The following is a 22,202-nucleotide window of genomic DNA, read 5'->3' as shown; positions in this document are numbered from 1 at the left end:
AAAGAGGGTCATCCAATGTGCTCAATATTTGCAAAATACCTTTCCAGACTGACATTTTCCTGAATATGTCATTTTCTAAAAAGACATGAATTGTATTTTTGAAGGAGCAGCCAGGTTGCAAGCAGATGATTAATTATCATGGAAAATCATTGATGTATCATTGCAATTTCACAGTATTTCTTACAGTTAGAATAAAGCTCCTTCATATCTCTCATAAAGGTATTGTAAAGCTTTAATTGATTTGTATTGGTAAAAACCCTTGGTTACTGTCATGGAAAATAATTGAATTAAGTATCAAAATATAAATGTACAACATTTTTTATTGTTTATTTGCTTTTCTTTATAATAAATGTTGCAGGGTGCCAACTATTCTATCACATTATTAAATCAGGAAAGACATGTGACCCAGAGGCTTTCACATCCATTGGTTTAACATTAAATTATAGACTCTACAGAGATGTTCATCATGTAGCTAACTCCACATACTAGATACTCTTAAAAATACCTCTTGCCCACTCATTAAGAAGCAGCAAAGACTTATACAGGGTGAACTAAGAAATATAAATCTCTAGGCTTAGTTGTACACTTTCTTTATGGAAAGGTAGTTTTTTTTCACCTACTTTTGAGAAGAATAACAATATTAACTCAGCACTATAGTAAAAAAAATAATAAAAAATATAAATGACAATATTGCTCAGGAGCTATGTAGATAGACATTGTGCTCAGAGAGACAGAGTAACGCAGAGTTTGCATGAAAGATGTTTAAATGACAGGCTGTATCTAGATTAACTAACACAGCATGCAGTAAAACGGTGACTCAGTAACTGTCTTTTAGCATCACTCAATGGCAATCCATACACACTAGGTCTTCAGTAACTGTTAAAACAAAATTACTCCTAATTTCAGTTCCTAAGATTATGATTTAACAACAGTGAACAAATCTGAGATTATAGTCCCTCACTATTTGCAAAGCAGAGGTAATGAAGATGTTCCTATGTTATCTCTTGAAACTAATACAGACACGGTAGTGGAGAAAATGTTGATCATCAGGTGGAAACAAGGTTATTCTTTAAGAGATAGACAGACATTTTAAGAAGAGCTGTTTGCTGTGGACCTAACGTAGAATCCATAGCAAAGAGAATAATAGTTTCTATATTTTAGGCGGGAATGTCATTATGAAGCCGGTACTGGATACCTGCAATTCATTATGGTCTGTAAAGAGCTCTACAATTTACAAGACCAGAATCCAGCGGACACAGGCTGCATGTGGCAATTTAAATTCAAATGTAAATTCATTAGAATTAACAATTCATTTCCTCAGTTACTCTAGCCACATTTCAAGTGCTCAGTAGATAGGTGTGATTAGTGGCTCCCACAATGGACGTTCAGTATAGAATATTCCGTCGTCACAGAAAGTTCCAGTGGATGGTGTTGGGCTAGAATGAGACAGGGGCCAACACAGGGGTGTTAGGTGAATAATTCTGCAATATGGATTTGAGAAGAGGAGTACATATTGCTTAAAAAGAGGTCAGGTCATTCAGCTCCCAAAGAGAGGAGAGACCTTGGTTCATATTTTCCTTGCCTGGCTTTCAATAAATAACCTAGAGTTAAAGTGCCCTTTGTGTCCTCATGCCCTCTGGGACCTCAAAAACGAAATTTGTGTTTTCCATAAAATATTAAATCAAGAGAAATTAAGACAGCACATTTAATGTGAAATAAAGTTCATATACTCCTGTTTAAACACAGATTAGAATTTCTGTCAGAACAATGCCAGTGAAAAGTTGACATCCTAATTAATACAATTTACATTATAAAGCAGTGAATATCTTTATCTTGCTATTATGAAATGCCCTCTTTAAAAAAAAAATCAAGGCTCTACTCAACAGGGATTTGAATACTAAGGGTAGTATTCAAAAGCCCATGTACAAGAGAGGCAGTTAGGGTCAGTGGCATTTTTACACATCAACCCAGGTCTCTAAAAATGGAAACAATATACTCAGCCTCTACCACACAGTTTTGTGAGTTTAAAAAAAAATCATCCACAGGATATTTACATGTAGCAATAGGATTTTGAGGCTGTTCTTCCTGCTTTTCTTGCAATGATATAAATCACACTGCAAAACACAAACACTGAGGAACTAAAAAACATCCCTGCTCTCTCTCCCCTCTTCTTCCCTTCTCTCTCCTTTCTCTCTCTCCTCCATGCACTTAATATCACAGGGAGCGGTTCCAGAACCCTGTGAACTCACATATATGCAGGACTCCCACGCAATGTTTATTCAATCCAAATTCTGAGTGTGTGAGAGGGGCAGAGAATCAGCCCCACAGCTGGGTACCCAAGAATTCGTGTTCATTGCCTTTGTCAATTTTATGCCATCGGTGAAAGGAATAAAGATGAGATCCTGAAAGCTTGAATTTTCATTTCCTCTGACAATGTGCTTTTTCTTCATGCTTTATCACACTCCACTACTTGGTTTCCACCCCTTCATAATTGATATCGGCCATTTGAAGCATTCAGTAAAAACCTCATGAGGTTCATCAAATGTCCCCCAGTCTATAATTCTTGCTCCTAACATATTCAGAAGCATATTCATCCAAGTGTTTTCTGCCTTCTCTCCATGGCTTTCCTTGTGCACAGGGACAAGAGTAATGACAGTTGTATTAATTATATGCTGAAAAACCCACATAGCAGCAAAAATGATGGAGATCATCATTTTAAATATTTTATTAAAATAACCCAGTGTAGAACAGATAAAGTAGACCCTCTTGATAATGAGAGGTTCATTAATTTTATAAGAATTCTAGAAAGCTTAAATGGTCATCAAAATGACCTTTCATTTATTTTTTTAAGAAGAAGAAAAACTTCAGTCATCACTTTAAGAGAGCAAGGGTCTAGTGAAATTTTCTAAGATATTTTTAAAAATAATTACTTACCTTTTTGGGAAAAGTTTTTAAAAAACAGCTTTAAATATGGAGAATTTAGATTTCATAGTATTACTTGAAATGCCTGTAAATTTTCAGCTTCTGTAATTTACCCCATTAAAACTTGGTTTATTAGCATATAATGACTTCTGATAAGTAAAATCTACATTCTCCATAAACAAACAAGGACCACATTAAAATTCTTCCCTAACTAACATTAAGAGCAACATAGTCTTGTTTACCAAGTGTGTCTCCAGGTACAGTTTTAGGCCATCCGTCTCTGCTTTAGGAGGTGTCCAATTTTCAGTGGTTTCCATGGCTTCGTTTAACCATTGAATAAATTCATCCAGTTTGTTTACAAACCCCTTGTGACAAAAAGGGGGAAAAAGAACAAGAAAAGCATGTTAATAGGTTATTTTTTAAAGCCAATCTTAAAAATTCCATACCTCATCGATGGTAAAACTGATACCACTGCAGCCCCATCCTATGTCCACACTGAACAACAAAATTCCCACCATTCCTGCCACTGAAATCTATTAAAATGGAAAGAAACTGTTCATGATACCACTATGGTTTTTTCCCTAGGAAAGATTTTGCCTTTTTTTTTTTTTTTTTTTTTTGAGGAATTTAGACTGGACTGGAGGATGTCATTGGAAAGGTGACCCTCAAATCATCAAAACATTTCTGGGTATCTGACAAGAGCCCCCTCACCAAAAAATCAGGTCAAGTCTGCTAGGAACCTAGCTTTGGGGGATAAAGTAAAGATGGCGTTCTTTATTGAGAAGCCCAAGGAGTTGAGGTGCCTTAACTGAAAGAGAAATCTATTTTTAAATCACATAAGTGTTTAAAGGGACTTGGATGAGTTCTACTGACAGCTCAAATGTCTGTGATTGAGTCTGGGTTCTAAGAAACTAAAAAAGGTACAGGACCAAGGAACAAATGTAAACGCCTAACTCTGGGTGTGTCTTGGACATAAAAAAAAAAAAAAAAAAAAATTCTTGGCTAAGAAGCACAATTCACAATAACTGCAAATTTTCAAATAGTGGTTACAAACATTTATTGGCCATTTAAAAGAACACATCTGTGGAAACGGAAAATGTTTTGAAAAAATGAAAACCCAGCTCTGAATCTTAAGGGAAGGAAATAGGGCTGGCCACCGGCTTGCCATGGCTGGGTAAACAGCACCACCTGGAGATCGCAAGGAGGAAGGACAGGCTTCTGTATTTGAACTCACTGAGATGGCTTGGGATGCTAGTTCTCTATTGAACTTAACCTGTTCCTCAGAGTTACCTTTTGATTATCTTTGATTAACATTTTAATACTTAACTGGTGAGTTAACTTGCAATAAAAATCTAAGCACTCCCCGTTATCAGGGGGGATTTTAGCTTTCCACCTTCACTCCTACTCATGTGTAGCCATAAGAATATAAACAGAAATTATGAAGGCAAGTGATACTAAAGTCCATCTGATTTCTGAGACTTTTGTCACCTGCTATTTCTCCACCTCTCTGAGCCTGTTTCTCTGTGGTGTGTCAACCAGTGTTCTGTGAAGTGGATAGATCTATTCTTGTATCATGAGAGGATATTCTTAGAGAAACCAAATAGGCTCCACTCTGTACACTGAGCTATGCGATGTGCAGGAGAATTCACATTTGGATGCAGAAAAACGAATATTTGATGTTCATCTTCAGAAGCTCTGCTAGAGTCTTCATGGTGTGAATGAAGGAAAATGAGGCTGACATAAGTAATAACATGAGAAAATGAGGGGAAAATGCAAAATTTTACTTATTTTGTAATATAAATCAAATCCTAGTAAAATAGATACTGGTCTTTCATTCATTCTTTTTAAATTTCTATGTATTTATTTCTGTCTGCACTGGGTCTTCATTGCCACTGCACAGGCTTTCTCTAGTTGTGGCCAGAAGGGGCTACTCTCTGGTTGTGGGGCATGAACTTCTCGTCTCAGTGGCTTCTCTTCTTACAGAGCATGGGCTCTAGAGTGAGGGCTCAGGAGCTGCGAAGCATGGGCTTAGTTGCTCCACAGCACGTGGGATCTTCCTGGACTAGGGATTGAACATGTATCCCCTACACTGGCAGGAGGATTCTTAAGCACTGGACTACCAGGGAAGTCCCTTATTCATTCTTTTAACAAATATTTATTAAGCAGCTGCTTTGTGTGAAGCACACTGCTGGACAGTACTGGGAACAAAAAGATAAATATCAGTGAAGTGAAAATATCAGCAGAACATAAAGCATATCTAAGCACTGGCTTACTGAGTTCTGGTCATTTCAATCAGTAGAAAAAGTTAAACCATCAATAGACTTGAGACATGTACCTGAACTTTTTTGTGAAACTTATTCTGCCTGTATCAGAATTCTGTCTGTACCTAGGTTTGTTTCTTTTCTTAGTATTTGACCTGCCTGTTTCTCTAATACTCTGAGTTTATGCATATTTACCTGGAGATTCAAAGACAACTATAAAAATCAGATTTTCTTCATAACACAATTCAATGCTGCGCTATACAAAAAGCACATTTTACACACGTTCACCTCACTGCTACAGACTGAGTTACAAGCCTTTGAAATGCCACATTTTAGTTTTCCTCAAACTCCTGAATCTCATCTATTCCATTTGTCTCTCTCGTCATTTTCTACTACCACTTACCTTATTGTTCCTTTTTGCCCCTTCTTCCGTTGTCTTTCTCTGCCTCCCTGCCAAGCACCCCAGGGGCACACTGAGCATGACCCAGTCCACAGGCACCAGTCCTCCTGGGCCACCCCCTTAACTGCCTCCTTATGGGTGTATTCCTTGCTATATTCATATCTGATACATGTTCTAGAGTCTGATAACTGAAGCCAAGCCAGGATTCCACCTGCAGAAGAAACCTTGGTCATCCAACTTGGGAGAAAATGGAACAGCCGTTAGCCTGTTCTCACCAGTTAACAGCGCACTTCCCACTTTCAAATCATCAGCTGGAGGAATCAAATTATTTACATTTTGAAAGTTCCTTAATGAGATGCTTTTAAAGAATCTTACTTTGAAACTTTCTAATGCATAAATTTTTTTAAAGGCTAAGAAGCACAGGTAAAGTATATAAAAATGTACACTTACAAGTTTGTGTAAAATAATTTGTTAAAGCCCTCAGTTAACATACATTTGAAGATTATATTTGCAAGGAAAATAAAAGGTTGAGTCTTGCAAACAGCTACACTCATGACAGGTTAAAAATACCCATTATTAATCCTCCTACACTATTGGTGGGTAAACAGGTACAGCCACTATGGAAAACAGTGTCGAGTTTCCCTTTGAAAGCTAAAAATAGAGCTACCATATGATCCAGCAATCCCACTCCCAGGCATATATATCCATGAAAAAAGAAAACTCTAATTTGAAAAGATGCATGTACCCCAATGTTCATAGCAGCACTATTTACAATCGCCAAGACATGGAAGCAATCTAAGTATCCATTGACAGATGAATAGATAAAGAAGAAGTGGTGTGGTGTATATATATATGGAATACCTCTCAGCCACAAAAAGTATGGCATATTGTCATTTGCAGCAACATGGATGAACCTAGAGATTATCATAGTAAGTAAGGTAAATCAGACAAAGAAATAGTATATAATATCACTTATACATGAAATCTAAAAAATAGCACAGATGAGTCTATTTACTAAACAGAAACAGATTCACAGACATAGGAAGCTAATTTATGGTCACCAAAGAGGAAAGGGATGGGGGGGAGATAAAGTGGGGAAAGGAGGGAGAAATTAGGAGTACAGGATTAAAAAATGTATGCTATCACATATAAGATAGATAAACAATAAGGATTTTCCGTATAGCACAAGGAACTATATTCAACATCCTATAATATCCTATAATGAAAAATATTCTGGAAAAATATATATCTGAATCACTTTGTTGTAAACCTAGAACTAACACAATATGGTAAACCAACTATATTCCAATTTTATAAAGAATACTCACTATTTCTTTTATTTTCCTGTCTATTTCTCTTCTGTGACAAACCTAGTCTGATTTACTAGAAACTGTGGGGGTGATTACTGTTGCTCTAGGACAGAAACAGAGCTTTCCTTGCGGCAGACGGGACCGGGAAACAGCAACGCAGTAGGGAATAAGACATGGTCCCCCTGCCTCGTGTTGTTAAAGGTCTAGGGGTAAATTTTTTTAATAGAATTACATGATTTTTAAAACAAATTGAAATTGAAAACTATTTCGGTAAAAGGGGAAAGGGGTATAAAATAGGAAGCAGATATTTGTGTTGTCAACACAAATCTGTGAAGTGGTGCTGATTATGGTCATTTTACAGATGACGAAACTGAGGGTCAAAGAAGGTGGGTGCCTAGCCTAGAGGCAGAGCTGGAATCTGAATCGACATTCCATTCCAGGGTCTGTTCCTCTCACGGGGCCACAGCGCCCTCTAGAAACAGTGCTCCGAGAGACATATTACCAGACCCAGATGGAGAAGAAACATTTGTTCCCACTCTCACATTCTTAGCACTGAGATTAAAACTCTCAAAAAAGTCCCTCCCCTTCACATTCAGTATTTTCTATTAATTTTTCTGAAAGAGGATCTCTGATGAGAGCAGGGACTTTAAAAAATCTTTTTTTTTTAAGCAAGCAAAAATCACCATAAATTTTACTTTTATAGAAAATTTAAACCAAAATTTTATTTCTAATTTATAGAAAATTTAAACCAAAATTTTAAAGCAGCACATGCTTAAGCAAGCCCATCCTATTAGTGCCTCAATTACAGATGAGTTTGACTCAGTTCAATCAGAGAGGAGATAGCTCTTAGTCCTCAGGAGGTAGTTTAACCAGTGAGCTGAGCTGCTAATGTCCTCTTGGTGTTTACTGTTTGGATATGTGTGAACATGTGTCCAACCAGAGAAGGATGCACATTTCTTGGTGGACACAGAAATCAAGTGTGTTGTCTGACCTAGCCCAGATCAGGTTAACTGCCTTCAGAGAGGGACATGCTGAAGAGCATCAGAAAGTGAACTATTTTCATTTTATTTTTGAAACTAGAAAAGGTCAGCCTCTGCTGTTAAAACTTTTTAAACCATTCAAAAGTATTTACCCCTTTCTTAGTGTTCTAAGATTAAAGGATTCCATGAATGACCTTATCTGCACAATGCTAGCTGAAACAATAAGCAATCCTCATATAGCACTCACTAAGCCTGGCATGCTACAGTCCATGGGTTGCGAAGGGTTGGACACAGCTTGGCTTCTGAACAACAACAAACATGCCAGGACGATTTAAAAGCAATATACAATAGATCATCAAGCCAGACTTTAAAATATATTTTCTCTTGAAATATTCACATAAGCCCCGAATGGATGTCCCTATTCCTATCTTATCAATGCAGAAACTGAATTTCAGAGGCACCAAGTAGGGTCATAAAGACCCTGTGAGGTGGGTACTATTGTCACCTCCATTTTACAAATGAGAAGACTGAGGCCCTGAGAAGTAAGGAGACATGCCCAATGCCATGTGGCTAGAAGGTGGTGGACTCAGCACCTGAATCCAGAGAGCCCAGCTGGCACCATGTGAAATCATGAAAGGCCAGCTGATCTAACGATTTGCCTAAGTCCCTGGCAGAAATTAGAACTTGAAAAACATTTAAATGAGTATTAATCATGATGACAGGAGAAGGTATATTAAAAGGCGGGGGGAGGAGGAACATGCTTATCATGAACCAGTGCAGATAATATTAAGAGAACAGCTGTTACAACCAGACAAACTGAACTTGATTCCAGGCTCCATCCATCTCTTACTAATAGTATAAACTAAACGAGCTACATGGTGCCTCTGAAATTCAGTTTCTTCATTGGTAAGGTAGGAATGGGGATATCCATTAGGGGTTTATGTGAAGATTTCAAGAGAAATATATATTTTAAAGTCTGGCTTGATAAACAGTTTTTAAAAACCATTTCTAATGAACAGGTTCCAATTTGATCTTTTATGTCATTCACTCAAAACATTTTGATTATTCACTAAGCATACAGCATTTTGCTGGGTGTCACAGGAAAGATGGAGAGAAAAGTCCCCCCACAGTCATAATATGAGAGGTGGCACCAACTGCTCTGGGCATGCAGAGGGGGTCATAACTTGGCTCAGGTCATCGCATGAGGTGATGTGGTGGGGGCAGCATCTGAATCTGCAGGTGAGCAAAAATTTCCCTACTTCTTATTCCACCTGCAGGTCCTGAAGGGATCGTGCTTCTCTATTTAAACAGCACATACTTTAAGGATAATCTGGCTTCATTTTTCAAACCAGGACAAATGCTTTGGAGCCAGTCTTACCAATTACCACTGGAGCAATTACCAATGAGTAATTGCAATCCTCTTACCTTACCCAAAAGGAAGCTTTATTTAGGTTCTGGCAGCTGGTGAAATTAGAACTCCACTTATAAGCAAAATTATGCATTGAGATTTAATATGTGTATCTACCAACATATGGGACTTCCCTGGTAGCTCAAGCTGGTAAAGAATCCTCCTACAATGCAGGAGGGAAGATCCCCTGGAGAAAGGATAGGCTACCCAGTATTCTTGGGCTTCCCTGGGGCTCAGACTGTAAAGAATCCGCCCACAATGTGGGAGACCTGACTTTGATCCCTGGTTGGGAAGATCCCCTGGAGGAGGGTATGGCAACCCACTCCAGTATTCTTGCCTGGAGAATCCTCATGGACAGAGAAGCCTGGAGGGCTAAAGTCCATGGAGCCGCAAGGAGTCGGACACAACTGAGTGACTAAGCACAGCACCAAGATATGGGCTTCCCAGGTGGCACTAGTGGTAAAGAACCCACCTGCCAATGCAGGAGACATAAGAGATGCAGGTTTGACCCCTGGATCAGGAAGATGCCCTGGAGGAGGGCATGGCAACCCACCTCAGCATTCTTGCCTGGAGAATCCCATGGACAGAAGAGCCTGACAGTCTACAGTCCATAGGGTCACAAAGAGTCGGACACGACTGAAGTAACTTCACACACACGCTACCAACATATATATTTAGCCATCCATTTTTACTTATATACCTAATTCTTATATGAAATGACTAATATAGCTTTTTTACACAATAGCTTTCAAATGCAATTCATCTTTCCCAACGACATATCTGTGTATGTAATGTGCTACCAAGACACGGAGGCTCAAGATCAAATGAAAGGGAATTAAAAGTGATACTTTGAACTCTACCAACTTACACATTTACCCACATTCCTACCTATCAAATCCAACACAGTACAAGTAATTGACAGAAGGGAGGATATGGTATGTGCTTTTAGAAGAAAGGTTGAAGAGAAAATGAAATGCTTTAAGGCAGTTTTAACTCTGTTGTCATAAGAAAACTCAAATACTGAAATGTTTTATGAAATATTTAGCTTCTCTTCTAAAGGTTGAATGAAATGTCTTTAGAATTTGAAAATATTCCTAATATAACTATCCCAGAATAAAGGCTGTCAGTTGGAAAGAGAATAAAAAGGGCAAAGAATGGTATTATTTTAAACTGCCCGGGTGAGATGTCTTATTCTGAACTCAGTATCATGTGAGTATGATAAACTGAGCTGAATCTCTAATTCCTTCAAATACAAATGACAGTGGTTTCAACTGGGAAAAGAAGAGCGCAGAAAGACCCCTGACTCTTATAATGGGAAAGGCTTTCCTCCAATATACAAAGGCTTTGACTTCAGTTACTCCCTGTTGTTTAGTTGCTAAGACATGTCTGACTCTGTGACCCCCATGGGCTGTAGCCCACCAGGGTCTTCTGTCCATGGGATTTTCCAAGTAAGAATACTGGAGTGGGTCAGTTATTCCCTACTTATTTATGAAAAGAAATGGTCAACAATGTTAAGGGCAAAACAAGTTTGGAATGCACATCATCAAAGTCTAATAAAGACAGGAATGAATAAAAGAAATAGGAATAAACTGGAACTCATGATAAGTTAATATTAACTGAGTACCTATTATGTGCCAGGCACTTTTGTATTATACTTACAACTACTCTATGCTGTAAGGGTCCCACACTCTCCATTTTACAGAGAACACTGATGCACAGACAAATGCTTACAACTGTCAGGAGTGAAGCTGGGGACCCTCCCGCAGAGCTGTGCTCACTGACTCCATGTGACACATTGTCTCCAGCACCCCCAACGTTCCAGAGGCACTGGATCAGCAGATCAGGCCATCTTTATCTGCCTCCGAATCCCAAACAAGGACCTAGGTTGCTCTCCCTTTAGAATTTAGGATTATGATTGTTTAATGGTTTACTTGTAGGCTTTTTATATCCAGCGTTATAAATAACAGTACTTAACATTTGGGTGCTGACTATCTACCAACTATTCTGATAACTTGTGTAGTCACTTAATCTTCACAAATGTCTCTATTGTACAGATGAAGAGGCTGAAGCATAGAGGAGTTATGTAATTTATTCAAGGTCATAAAGCCATTAAATAGCTATTAAGTAGTTTTGTTCCAGGGTCCAAGCTCTAAACCACAAAGCCACAGTCTTTGTAAGCAGACTTACCCTCATGGGGTTCACAGAGAGAAAAACAAAGGACATAAACATTAACTGTGGTCCATTCTTGCTATCGAGCCTCTGTGAGAACCACTGTCCAGGCCGCAAGACTTCAACGTTCCCATCACCGCCACCTGTGTTGTAGATAATTCTCCCTTCTCTACACTATTTTCTGTCCTCCTTTGCTCCTTTTTTTTAGGAAAGGGCTAATCTTTTATTGACATTAGATGAACATTTACTATTATACAAAATCTTATAAATATTACTTGGAAATATATAACAAAAATATAGGCATTATATAGACATGTTATATAGACAAGAGCTCCCATATAAACTTTCTATAGAAGATATATAAACATTATATAGAAAAGGGGAAATATTTTACTGAGAGTAGATGAACATTTTCCTTAGCAACAATTTTTGTTCATTTTTATTATATTATATTTTTATTATATTATATTAAAGTATAGCTGCTTTACAATGTTGACTAGTGTTTCTCTTTTGCCTTTTCCTTCTCTTTCCTCTACTCCTTGCCCCTCCCCTCTCTTGTTCTTCATTTTTCTCTCCCTTTTTCGCTCCTCTCTTCCTTCCTCTCCTCCTCCTTCTTCCTTGTCATTCCTTCTCTCTCCTGCAGCTCAAAGTCTCCCCAAACCATGTTGCGGCTAATCAATCACTTTTAATAAACATTTCCCCATATGTTCATACAATTTTTAATGAAAAGGGCAGTTTCCTCGACACTGAACACAGAGCTGAAATGATATAATCCTATGTTTAGATGGGAATACTTTCCTGAATAGTAAAACCTCCTTGTAAATCTAATAACTGGAACAAGAATGCATGTAGCTAGATGGGGGTGCTTTTAGATGATTAAATTTTTCCAAAGATTATCTATGATTGTTTAAATAGCCTAAATTTTATCTAAAGAACATACAGTTCTTTACTAATAACAAAGTTATTGCTTTAGAAAAAAATGGAATTCAGTGTAGAGAGTTTATCACACTGGATGAGCAAGAAACAGCCAACTTTCTACCAGAGAACTTCAGAGCAGCGAGTCAGTTAAGGGTAACAATGCAGCCCCTGTACTATCAGTGGAGCCAAGAAGATAGAAAATAGCACTATCTAAATACATCTGCTTGCAAAGAACAAGAGTTCCATGCACATTAGAAGTACAGACCCAGTCTTCAAAAGCCCCTCAGATCCCAGGTAGTTCAATGTCTTACAGGTAAGGAAACTGAGGCTCAGAAAGGTCAACTACTTGACTGGTAACAGACCAGCAGGCAGCTGAGGCAGAAGGACTCAAGTATTGTGTCCTCAGGTACAGAGCTCTAATATTGTCCATTTTTAAGTTTTCATGAATGTCTTATGGAGTAAAAAATTCTAGAATTAAAACAAAGACAGAATTAGAGTTTTAAAGAATAATGTAGAATTCCAGAGTTCTGTTGGCTTAGCTAATTGGGTATGCCATCTGATTGGGTGGCCTTAGGCCAGATGAAAAACAATAGAGGACACTGAGAGGAGCCAAGAACACTCTTGGCAGATAAAATCCAATAGAGAACTACTCATTATGAGAAATCTAAGTAGCTGAGCATGGCTAATGTTCTGGAGGCAAACAGGGAAACTGAGAAGTAAGGTTGTGAAGAGTCTAAGCCAAGAGCCGGGCATATACACTGCACTCTCAAGTTGGGGCTTGATCCTAAGAACAATGAGGGTGTCACTGCAGTTCTGCAGCAGAAGAGAGAGAATCTGATCAGCATCTTAGAAGACTCACTCTGACTCCAGTGTGGAGAGTGGATTGGCAGGTGTTAGGCTGAGATCAGAAAAGCCAGTTGAAAGGCTACTACCCTAACTCCTGTGAGGGCTAGACTGAGGCAGAAGTAGTGGGCATGGAGGGAACATGCAAGATTGCAGAGAGAGAAGTTAACACAGACAGGAACAGTTGAATTTGACAGATAAAAAATTTGGGAAATCTGTTAGAATCTGATATGACTTCTAGATTTCAATTTTGGTTGGAGTTACTATTCTCTGAAAGAAGCAGGAAGATATTCAGAAGGAAGAAGTCATTTTACATGGTCTTAGATAGCATGTGAGGGGTAAGGAACAAGATCTAGGTTAGAGAAAGCAACCTACAGGTAGTACTGGAGACCACGGGCAGGAATGAGAACCCAGAAACAGTGTGGAGGGACATATCTACTGGGCATTTTCTACAGACTGAGGCCCCACAGTGCAATGCTCTTAATTTTATTCACCCTAGTCCCTTATTACGTGTCTGCTTCAGTGGTTCTTGACACTGTCTGTGTCCCCAAATCAACTGTAAAATACACCAGATTCAGAGAAAGGAAATCTTCCTCAAAGTCCATCAAGGCTACAAAGATAAACAGCCAACAGCTGAGATGCCCTGGGAACATACTCAGGTTGTTCTTGGTGGGAAAAAAAGTACTTGCTGCCCTTTTGTGACAAGCTAGAAAAATCCAGTATTAACCAGAAAACAGGATGTGCTAATAGGAAGCACCAGACCACCTCACCTGCCTCCTAAGAAATCTATATGCAGGTCAAGAAGCAACAGTTAGAACTGGACATCGAACAACAGACTGGTTCCAATCAGGAAAGGAGTACATCAAGGTTATATACTGTCACCCTGTTTATTTAACTTATATGCAGTGGCTGAGTGGGTGCAGGAGGGCCTAGAGGAGCCATCCCACGTTGAAGGTCAGGAAGGGCGGCGGGAGATACCCCTCATCCAAGGTAAGGAGCACTGGCTGCGCTTTGCTGGAGCAGCCGTGAAGAGATACCCCATGCCCAAGGTAAGAGAAACCCAAGTAAGATGGTAGGTGCTGCAAGAGGGCATCAGAGGGCAGACACACTGAAACCATACTCACAGAAAACTAGTCAATCTAATCACACTAGGACCACAGCTTTGTCTAACTCAATGAAACTAAGCCATGCCCGCGGGGCAACCCAAGATGGGGAGGTCATGGTGGAGAGGTCTGACAGAATGTGGTCCACTGAAGAAGGGAATGGCAAACCACTTCAGTATTCTTGCCTTGAGAATCCCATGAACAGTAATGAAAAGGCAAAATGAAAGGATACTGAAAGAGGAACTCTCCAGGTCAGTAGGTGTCCAATATGTTACTGGAGATCAGTGGAGAAATAACTCCAGAAAGAATGAAGGGATGGAGCCAAAGCAAAAACAATACCCAGCTGTGGATGTGACCGGTGATAGAAGCAAGGTCCGATGCTGTGAAGAGTAATATTGCAATAGGAACCTGGAATGTCAGGTCCATGAATCAAGGCAAATTGGAAGTGGTCAAACAAGAAATGGCAAGAGTGAACGTCGACATTCTAGGAATCAGTGAACTAAAATGGACTGGAATGGGTGAATTTAACTCAGATGACCATTATATCTACTACTGCAGGCAGGAATCCCTCAGAAGAAATGGAGTAGCCATCATGGTCAACAAAAAAGTCCGAAATGCAGTATTCGGATGCAATCTCAAAAACGACAGAATGATCTCTGTTCGTCTCCAAGGCAAACCATTCAATATCACATGCAGTAGTCCAAGTCTATCCTACAACCAGTAATGCTGAAGAAGCTGAAGTTGAACAGTTCTGTGAAGACCTACAAGACCTTTTAGAACTAACACCCAAAAAAGATGTCCTTTTCATTATAGGGGACTGGAATGCAAAAGTAGGAAGTCAAGAAACACCTGGAGTAACAGGCAAATTTGGCCTTGGAATGTGGAATGAAGCAGGGCAAAGACTAATAGAGTTTTGCCAAGAAAATGCACTGGTCATAGCAACACCCTCTTCCAACAACACAAGAGAAGACTCTACACATAGACATCACCAGATGGTCAACACCGAAATCAGAATGATTATATTCTTTGCAGCAAAAGATGGAGAAGCTCTATAGAGTCAACAAAAACAAGACCAGGAGCTGACTGTGGCTCAGATCATGAACTCCTTATTACCAAATTCAGACTCAAACTGAAGAAAATAGGAAAAACCGCTAGACCATTCAGATATGACCTAAATCAAATCCCTTATGATTATACAGTGGAAGTGAGAAATAGATTTAAGGGCCTAGATCTGATAGACAGAGTGCCTGATGAACTATGGAATGAGGTTCACGACATTGTACAGGAGACAGGGATCAAGACCATTCCCATGGAAAAGAAATGCAAAAAAGCAAAATGGCTGTCTGGGGAGGCCTTACAAATAGCTGTGAAAAGAAGAGAAGCAAAAAGCCAAGGAGGAAAGGAAAGATATAAGCATCTGAATGCAGAGTTCCAAAGAATAGCAAGAAGAGATAAGAAAGCCTTCTTCAGTGATCAATGTAAAGAAATAGAGGAAAACAACAGAATGGGAAAGACTAGAGATCTCGTCAAGAAAATTAGAGATACCAAGAGAACATTTCATGCAAAGATGGGCTTGATAAAGGACAGAAATGGTATGGACCTAACAGAAGCAGAAGATATTAAGAAGAGATGGCAAGAATACACAGAAGAACTGTACGAAAAAGATCTTCATGACTCGGATAATCACGATGGTGTGATCACTCATCTAGAGCCAGACATCCTGGAATGTGAAGTCAAGTGGGCCTTAGAAAGCATCACTACAAACAAAGCTAGTGGAGGTGATGGCATTCCAATGGAGCTATTTCAAATCCTGAAAGATGATGCTCTGAAAGTGCTGTACTCAATATGCTGCAAATTTGGAAAACTCAGCAGTGGCCACAGGACTAGAAAAGGTCAGTTTTGATTCCAATCCCAAAGAAAGGCAATGCCAAAGAATGCTCCAACTACCGCACAATTGCACTCATCTCACATGCTAGTAAAGTAATGCTCAAAATTCTCCAAGCCAGGCTTCAGCAATATGTGAACCGTGAACTTCCTGATGTTCAAGCTGGTTTTAGAAAAGGCAGAGGAACCAGAGATCAAATTGCCAACATCCTCTGGATCATCGAAAAAGCAAGAGAGTTCCAGAAAAACAGCTATTTCCGCTTTATTGACTATCCCAAAACCTTTGACTGTGTGGATCACAATAAACTGGAAAATTCTGAGAGAGATGGGAATACCAGACCACCTGACCTGCCTCTTGAGAAATCTGTATGCAGGCCAGGAAGCAACAGTTAGAACTGGACATGGAACAACAGACTGGTTCCAAATAGGAAAAGGAGTACATCAAGGCTGTATATTGTCACCCTGCTTATTTAACTTATATGCAGAGTACATCATGAGAAACGCTGGGCTGGAAGAAACACAAGCTGGAATCAAGATTGCTGGGAGAAATATCAATAACCTCAGATATGCAGATGACACCACCACCCTTATGGCCGAAAGTGAAGAGGAGCTAAAAAGCCTCTTGATGAAAGTAAAAGAGGAGAGTGAAAAAGTTGGCTTAAAACTCAACATTCAGAAAACGAAGATCATGGCATCCAGTCCCATCACTTCATGGCAAATAGATGGGGAAACGGTGGAAACAGTGTCACTTTATTTTGGGGGGCCCCAAAATCACTGCAGATGGTGACTGTAGTCATGAAATTAAAAGATGGTTACTCCTTGTGAAGAAAAGTTATGACCAACCTAGATAGCATATTCAAAAGCAGAGACATAACTTTGCCGACTAAGGTCCGTCTAGTCAAGGCTGTTTTTTCCAGTAGTCATGTATGGATATGAGAGTCGGACTGTGAAGAAGGCTGAGCACCAAAGAATTGATGCTTTTGAACTGTGGTGTTGGAGAAGACTCTTGAGAGTCCCTTGGGCTGCAAGAAGATCCAACCAGTCCATTCTGAAGGAGATCAGCCCTGGGATTTCTTTGGAAGGAATGATGCTAAAGCTGAAACTCCAGTACTTTGGCTACCTCAGGCGAAGAGCTGACTCATTGGAAAAGACTCTGATGCTGGGAGGGATTGGGGGCAGGAGGAGAAGGGGATGACAGAGGATGAGATGGCTGGATGGCATCACTGACTTGACAGACGTGAATCTGAGTGAACTCCGGGAGTTGGTGATGGACAGGGAAGCCTGGTGTGCTGCGATTCACTAGGTCGCAAAAAGTTGGATACAACTGAGCAACTGAACTGACTGAGAATATATCATGAGAAATGCTGGACTGGATGAAGCACAAGCTGGGATCAAGATTGCCTGGAGAAATATCAATAACCTTAGATATGCAGATAATACCACACTTATGGCAGAAAGTGAAGAAGAACTAAAGACCTTCTTGATGAAAGTGAAAGAGGAGAGTGAAAAAGTTGGCTTAAAGCTCAACATTCAGAAAACTAAGATCATGGCATCTAGTCCCATCACTTCATGGCTAATAGATGGGGAAACAGTGACAGACTTTATTTTGGGGGGCTCCAAAATCACTGCAGATGGCGATTGCAGTCATAAAATTAAAAGACGTTTGCTCCTTGGAAGAAAAGTTATGACCAACCAAGACAGCATTTTAAAAAGCAGAGATATTACTTTGCCAACAAAGGCCCATCTAGTCAAAGCCATGGTTTTTCCTGTGGTCATGTATGGATGTGAGAGTAGAACTATAAAGAAACCTGAGCGCAGAAGAATTGATGCTTTTGAACTGTGTTGTTGGAGAAGACTCTTGAGAGTCCCTTGGGCTGCAAGGAGATCCAACCAGTCCGTCCTAAAGTAATGCAGTCCTGAATATTCATTGGAAGGACTGATACTGAAGTTAAAACTCCAATACTTTGGTCACCTGATGTGAAGAACTGACTCATTTGAAAAGACCCTCATGCTGGGAAAGATTGCAGGCAGGAGGAGAAAGGGATGACAGAGGATGAGATGGTTGGATGGCATCACTGACTCAATGAACATGAGTTTGGGTAAACCCCAGGAGTTGGTGATAGACAGGGAATCCTGGTGTGCTACAGTTCATGAGGTTGCAAAGAGTTGGACACGACTGTGAAACTGAACTGAACTGAACTGAAAAGTACTCCTGGGAGAGGCATGTTCCAGTTGTAAAATGAGAGAAATGAGTTGGACAACTTCTCATGCCTTTCTGACTGTTAGCATCTCTGGTTCTTGCATACAGAGCCTCTTTCAGAGCCAGGGATGCTCAGATGATTTCCCTGTTCTTCTAGTTGAACAGGGAACTGTTCTTTGGTGACTTTTGCATCCCCTCCTGATGTCGTTGCTCCTCTCACTATCCCTATCCTTTAAGATTTGCTTCAAGGCTCCTCTCCCAGCAAACCATCCCGACCTAGCACTATCTCTCCAACATGCTTCCCTACTTTTTCCACCTTTTGCAGTCAGAGTTCTGATGGACAATTGTAAACCTCCTGGAGACACTTTCTTTTTCTTCCGATAAATCGTAATGATCTTCCTCTGGCTAAGGAGTGCTGTGGGAATTATTATTTATAAGTACAAAATTATAAATACATATTATAAATATGTATAAATACAAATTACACATAAATAAGTACATATTATTTATAAGGATGCTGTGTGGCAATATTATAAACTAGAAGTTTGTATTTATCTGAACACATATTCACAGCATAAATTCCTCTACATAAACTTCCTAAGGTGTCAGAGAAGTGCATTAACTAAAATTATTGGGCCAATTAGAGAAGAATCATCTCTAATGCAACAGAAGAATCATTTGTCAAGGCAGGAGGCTCAGAGTCTCACAGAGAAGAGGGGTGCAGGAATCTAGGGTGACTATCACAGGTCCCACAGTGATGGGTCTTGAGTAGGAGGTTGAGGCTTCATAATGACCAAGATGGCTGAAGGTAAGAGGAGAAAATAGGGTGGTGGCATCCGATCCCAAAAGGCCAGAGCCACCTGCATACAAACAGCTACTGAGGCCTCAGCCCTCCCCTCTCATAATAGTTATAGTAACAATGACAACCACAGGAGTGAACATTTATTAAATGCTTACTACACACCAGGTACAATTCTGAGCTCTTTAAACATTTTAACACATTTAATCATTTAAAAAAACCTGTATGTGGAAGATACATTTTAAACTTATTTTGCAAGGAAAAAAACTGGGGTGAGAGAGATCAAGTCACTGGCTTAAGATACACAGAACCGCATCAACCTGAAAAATGCAAAGTACCTGGGCCTGAACTTACAGGTAGCACCTTTCCTGGGTAAAGTTGTTTATCGACCATGAAAATCTCAGGCCAATCATCTTTATGTGATGAGATCATATATAGCCTGACGTGGTCTGACCATCATGCGTGACCTCGTCACAGAACCCACACTCTTGGAATCATCTGCCCCCACACTGATCAAAATTAAAAAGTTAATTTTAAGACATTACAACAGCAAACTTGTCAAGATGAATGTTTCCAATCTGCTTCATTTAGCTGAACTTACTTACTATCAATCAGTCTAATTCATATCTAATTTTTACTTGTTTACCGTCACCATTGTCCCTAGCCTCTTGGCATCTGAGAAACTCTAGCCAGGCCCTAGATTCCTCTAGGATGTCTGGCTCTTCTCACTTTACTGTGCTGGAAATGCAGCATGCATATTTTCATACCACCAGGGTCATTAATGTCATAGCCCCACACTCACTCACCATTAGGGTCTTCTAAAGAGAATTCACCCAGGATTCCATGGAACAGAAAGAAATTCCATGTTGAAGTGATATATTCTAGCAAATATTTTAGAGAGAAATGGCTGCATCTCTTAGTTATGCCTCTTAATCTCATAACATTTCAGAACTGAGAGGTATCTTAGAGGTCAGCCAGTTCAGTTTCTCTACTAATGCTTATTTTTTGAAACTGAGGCTTGAGGGCTAAAATTTCTAAGGTCTCAGTGCTACATGGGGCAGAATTAATATTCTTATTCTAAAATTAAGATTATTCTTTCTATTATTGTGGACGCTAATTCCTTGAATTCATGGGAAAGGTCACAATCATGATAAGACTGGTATTCATGTAGCTGTTGGAGTTTACAATGAGCTGGTGCTCTTTGTAATTTCATACAATAATCTGTGCAGTGACAAACATAATTAATATCCCATTTTAGAGACTAAGAGATTTAAACACTAAACTTTGAGTGATGTATTCAAGTTTTCATAATTAAACAATGAGGGGCTATGAACTGAGTTCAAAGTTCCTGCCTTTCAGTCTGTACACTTGAGTAAATTACTAACCTCTCTATGTATCTCTGCCCTCATTGGCAAAACGGGGATAAAATAAGAGTGTATTCATCACAGAGGTATTTTTTTCTTGAGAATTAATGTGATGATGTGTTAAATGAATAAAACTCTTAGCATCTTGCCTGACGTGGCAAGTGGGCAATAAATGTCAAGGCTTTCTTTTTTTTAATCACTGTCTTTCTAAAACATCATACTGTTAACACAGAGCAATTACTTTAGGCTTAAGGATAAAGAAGGGTTCACTAATGCCCTGATAATTATTGAAATTGAATTAAAAATGCAACACTGAGTTTATTCCTCTTTTGATTTTCATCATCATAGAAATACTTGCTGTCAAATGAGGTTAGGAACGTTCATCATCCTGACACAACGAAAACCAATTTAATCATAGCTTTTTTACACCAAGAAAAGAACAAAGAACTATTTTCATATTAATATTTAAAACTGCAAACAAAAACTGCACCTTCCTTATAATACATTTCAGAAGCTAAAAATCAGATGCACTGACTGGATGCAGCCTCATGGTGGTGCTAAAGCACCATGGATAAAGCCTGGAGTGCCAGCTAAGGCTCTGCAGAAGCCAAACTGACACAGGACTGAAACATTGCTACTGAGTTAACCAGGAAGGTATTTGCTTTGAATTCCTACGTTCTTCTCCACAAACCTTGAGCAATGACCTTGACATACTGTCCCAACAAATCCATTAGTAATGTTAATTCAGTTTTTTTCCCTTGGCATTGCAACAAATAAATATACATACATATATATAATATTAGCTATAAAAACATCTGTGTAGCTTTATTTTTTAATGCTGTATTAATTGAGATTCTCAACTTGGATCTGGCCACAGCATCTGCATACAAGATAACATCTATCTCTGCCCCGATCATCTACTGTAGATCTTAATTTCATATGTCCCTTGGAACCATTTATTAAAGTTCTTATATCTCTCAGCCCCCAAATCTTAGCTTGAAATCTCAACTCTTGACCTTCTTCCTCCACTATCTCATTTTTTAAAAGCCACAAAACTAGATTGATTTTCCCTTCATAGCATAACCCACCTCTCTTCATTTTCCTTAACTGACTTCCAAAACCATAGTTCAGACCCTTTTATCATATATGCAGGTTGTTGCAACAACCTTCAAAATTAGCCTTAGAGCATTAGTTCCCAACCTTGACTGCACATCAGAACCGCATGAAGGAGCTTTAAAAAATACCCATCCCTTGGGAATCTGCTTTAATAGCTTTGGGTGGAGCCTGAAGTTGGAATTTTCCTTTCAAAGCTCCCAGTCATTAAAATGTGCAGCCACAATCAAGAACCACTTCACCAGAGATGTATCTAGCACACCATGGTCATGTTAACCTTAAACTATAAACTATCTGGGCCAAACATTTGAGTAATCTCTCCTCATCAGAAAGATTGCAAATAAGTGACTTTAAGGCCAAGCTGGATTTAGAAAAGGCAGAGGAACCAGAGATCAAATTGCCAACATTCATTGGATCACAGAAAAAGCAAGAGAGTTCCAGAAAACACATGTACTTTTGCTTTATTGACTACGCCAAAGCCTTTGACTGTGTGGATCACAACACACTGTGGAAAATTCTTCAAGACAT

At 39.3% G+C, this 22,202-nt stretch overlaps 1 protein-coding gene across 1 annotated transcript in view; it reads right to left on the bottom strand.

Annotated features, from left to right (window-relative positions):
• AKAP6 (A-kinase anchoring protein 6) overlaps positions 1 to 22,202 on the bottom strand; it is a 385,542-nt gene that overhangs the window by 245,152 nt on the left and 118,188 nt on the right. Inside the window, exon 4 of the mRNA XM_068991494.1 lies at positions 3,165 to 3,287. Within this exon, the coding sequence (XP_068847595.1) occupies positions 3,165 to 3,287 (123 nt within the window). The remainder of the gene's footprint in view (positions 1 to 3,164; positions 3,288 to 22,202) is intronic.

The sequence above is a fragment of the Capricornis sumatraensis genome, chromosome 19 (genome assembly GCF_032405125.1).
Source record: "Capricornis sumatraensis isolate serow.1 chromosome 19, serow.2, whole genome shotgun sequence".
Taxonomy (NCBI): Eukaryota; Metazoa; Chordata; class Mammalia; order Artiodactyla; family Bovidae; genus Capricornis; species Capricornis sumatraensis.
The sequence above is the reverse complement of the archived record's forward strand: the minus strand, read 5'-3'. Positions and strand labels throughout refer to the sequence as shown.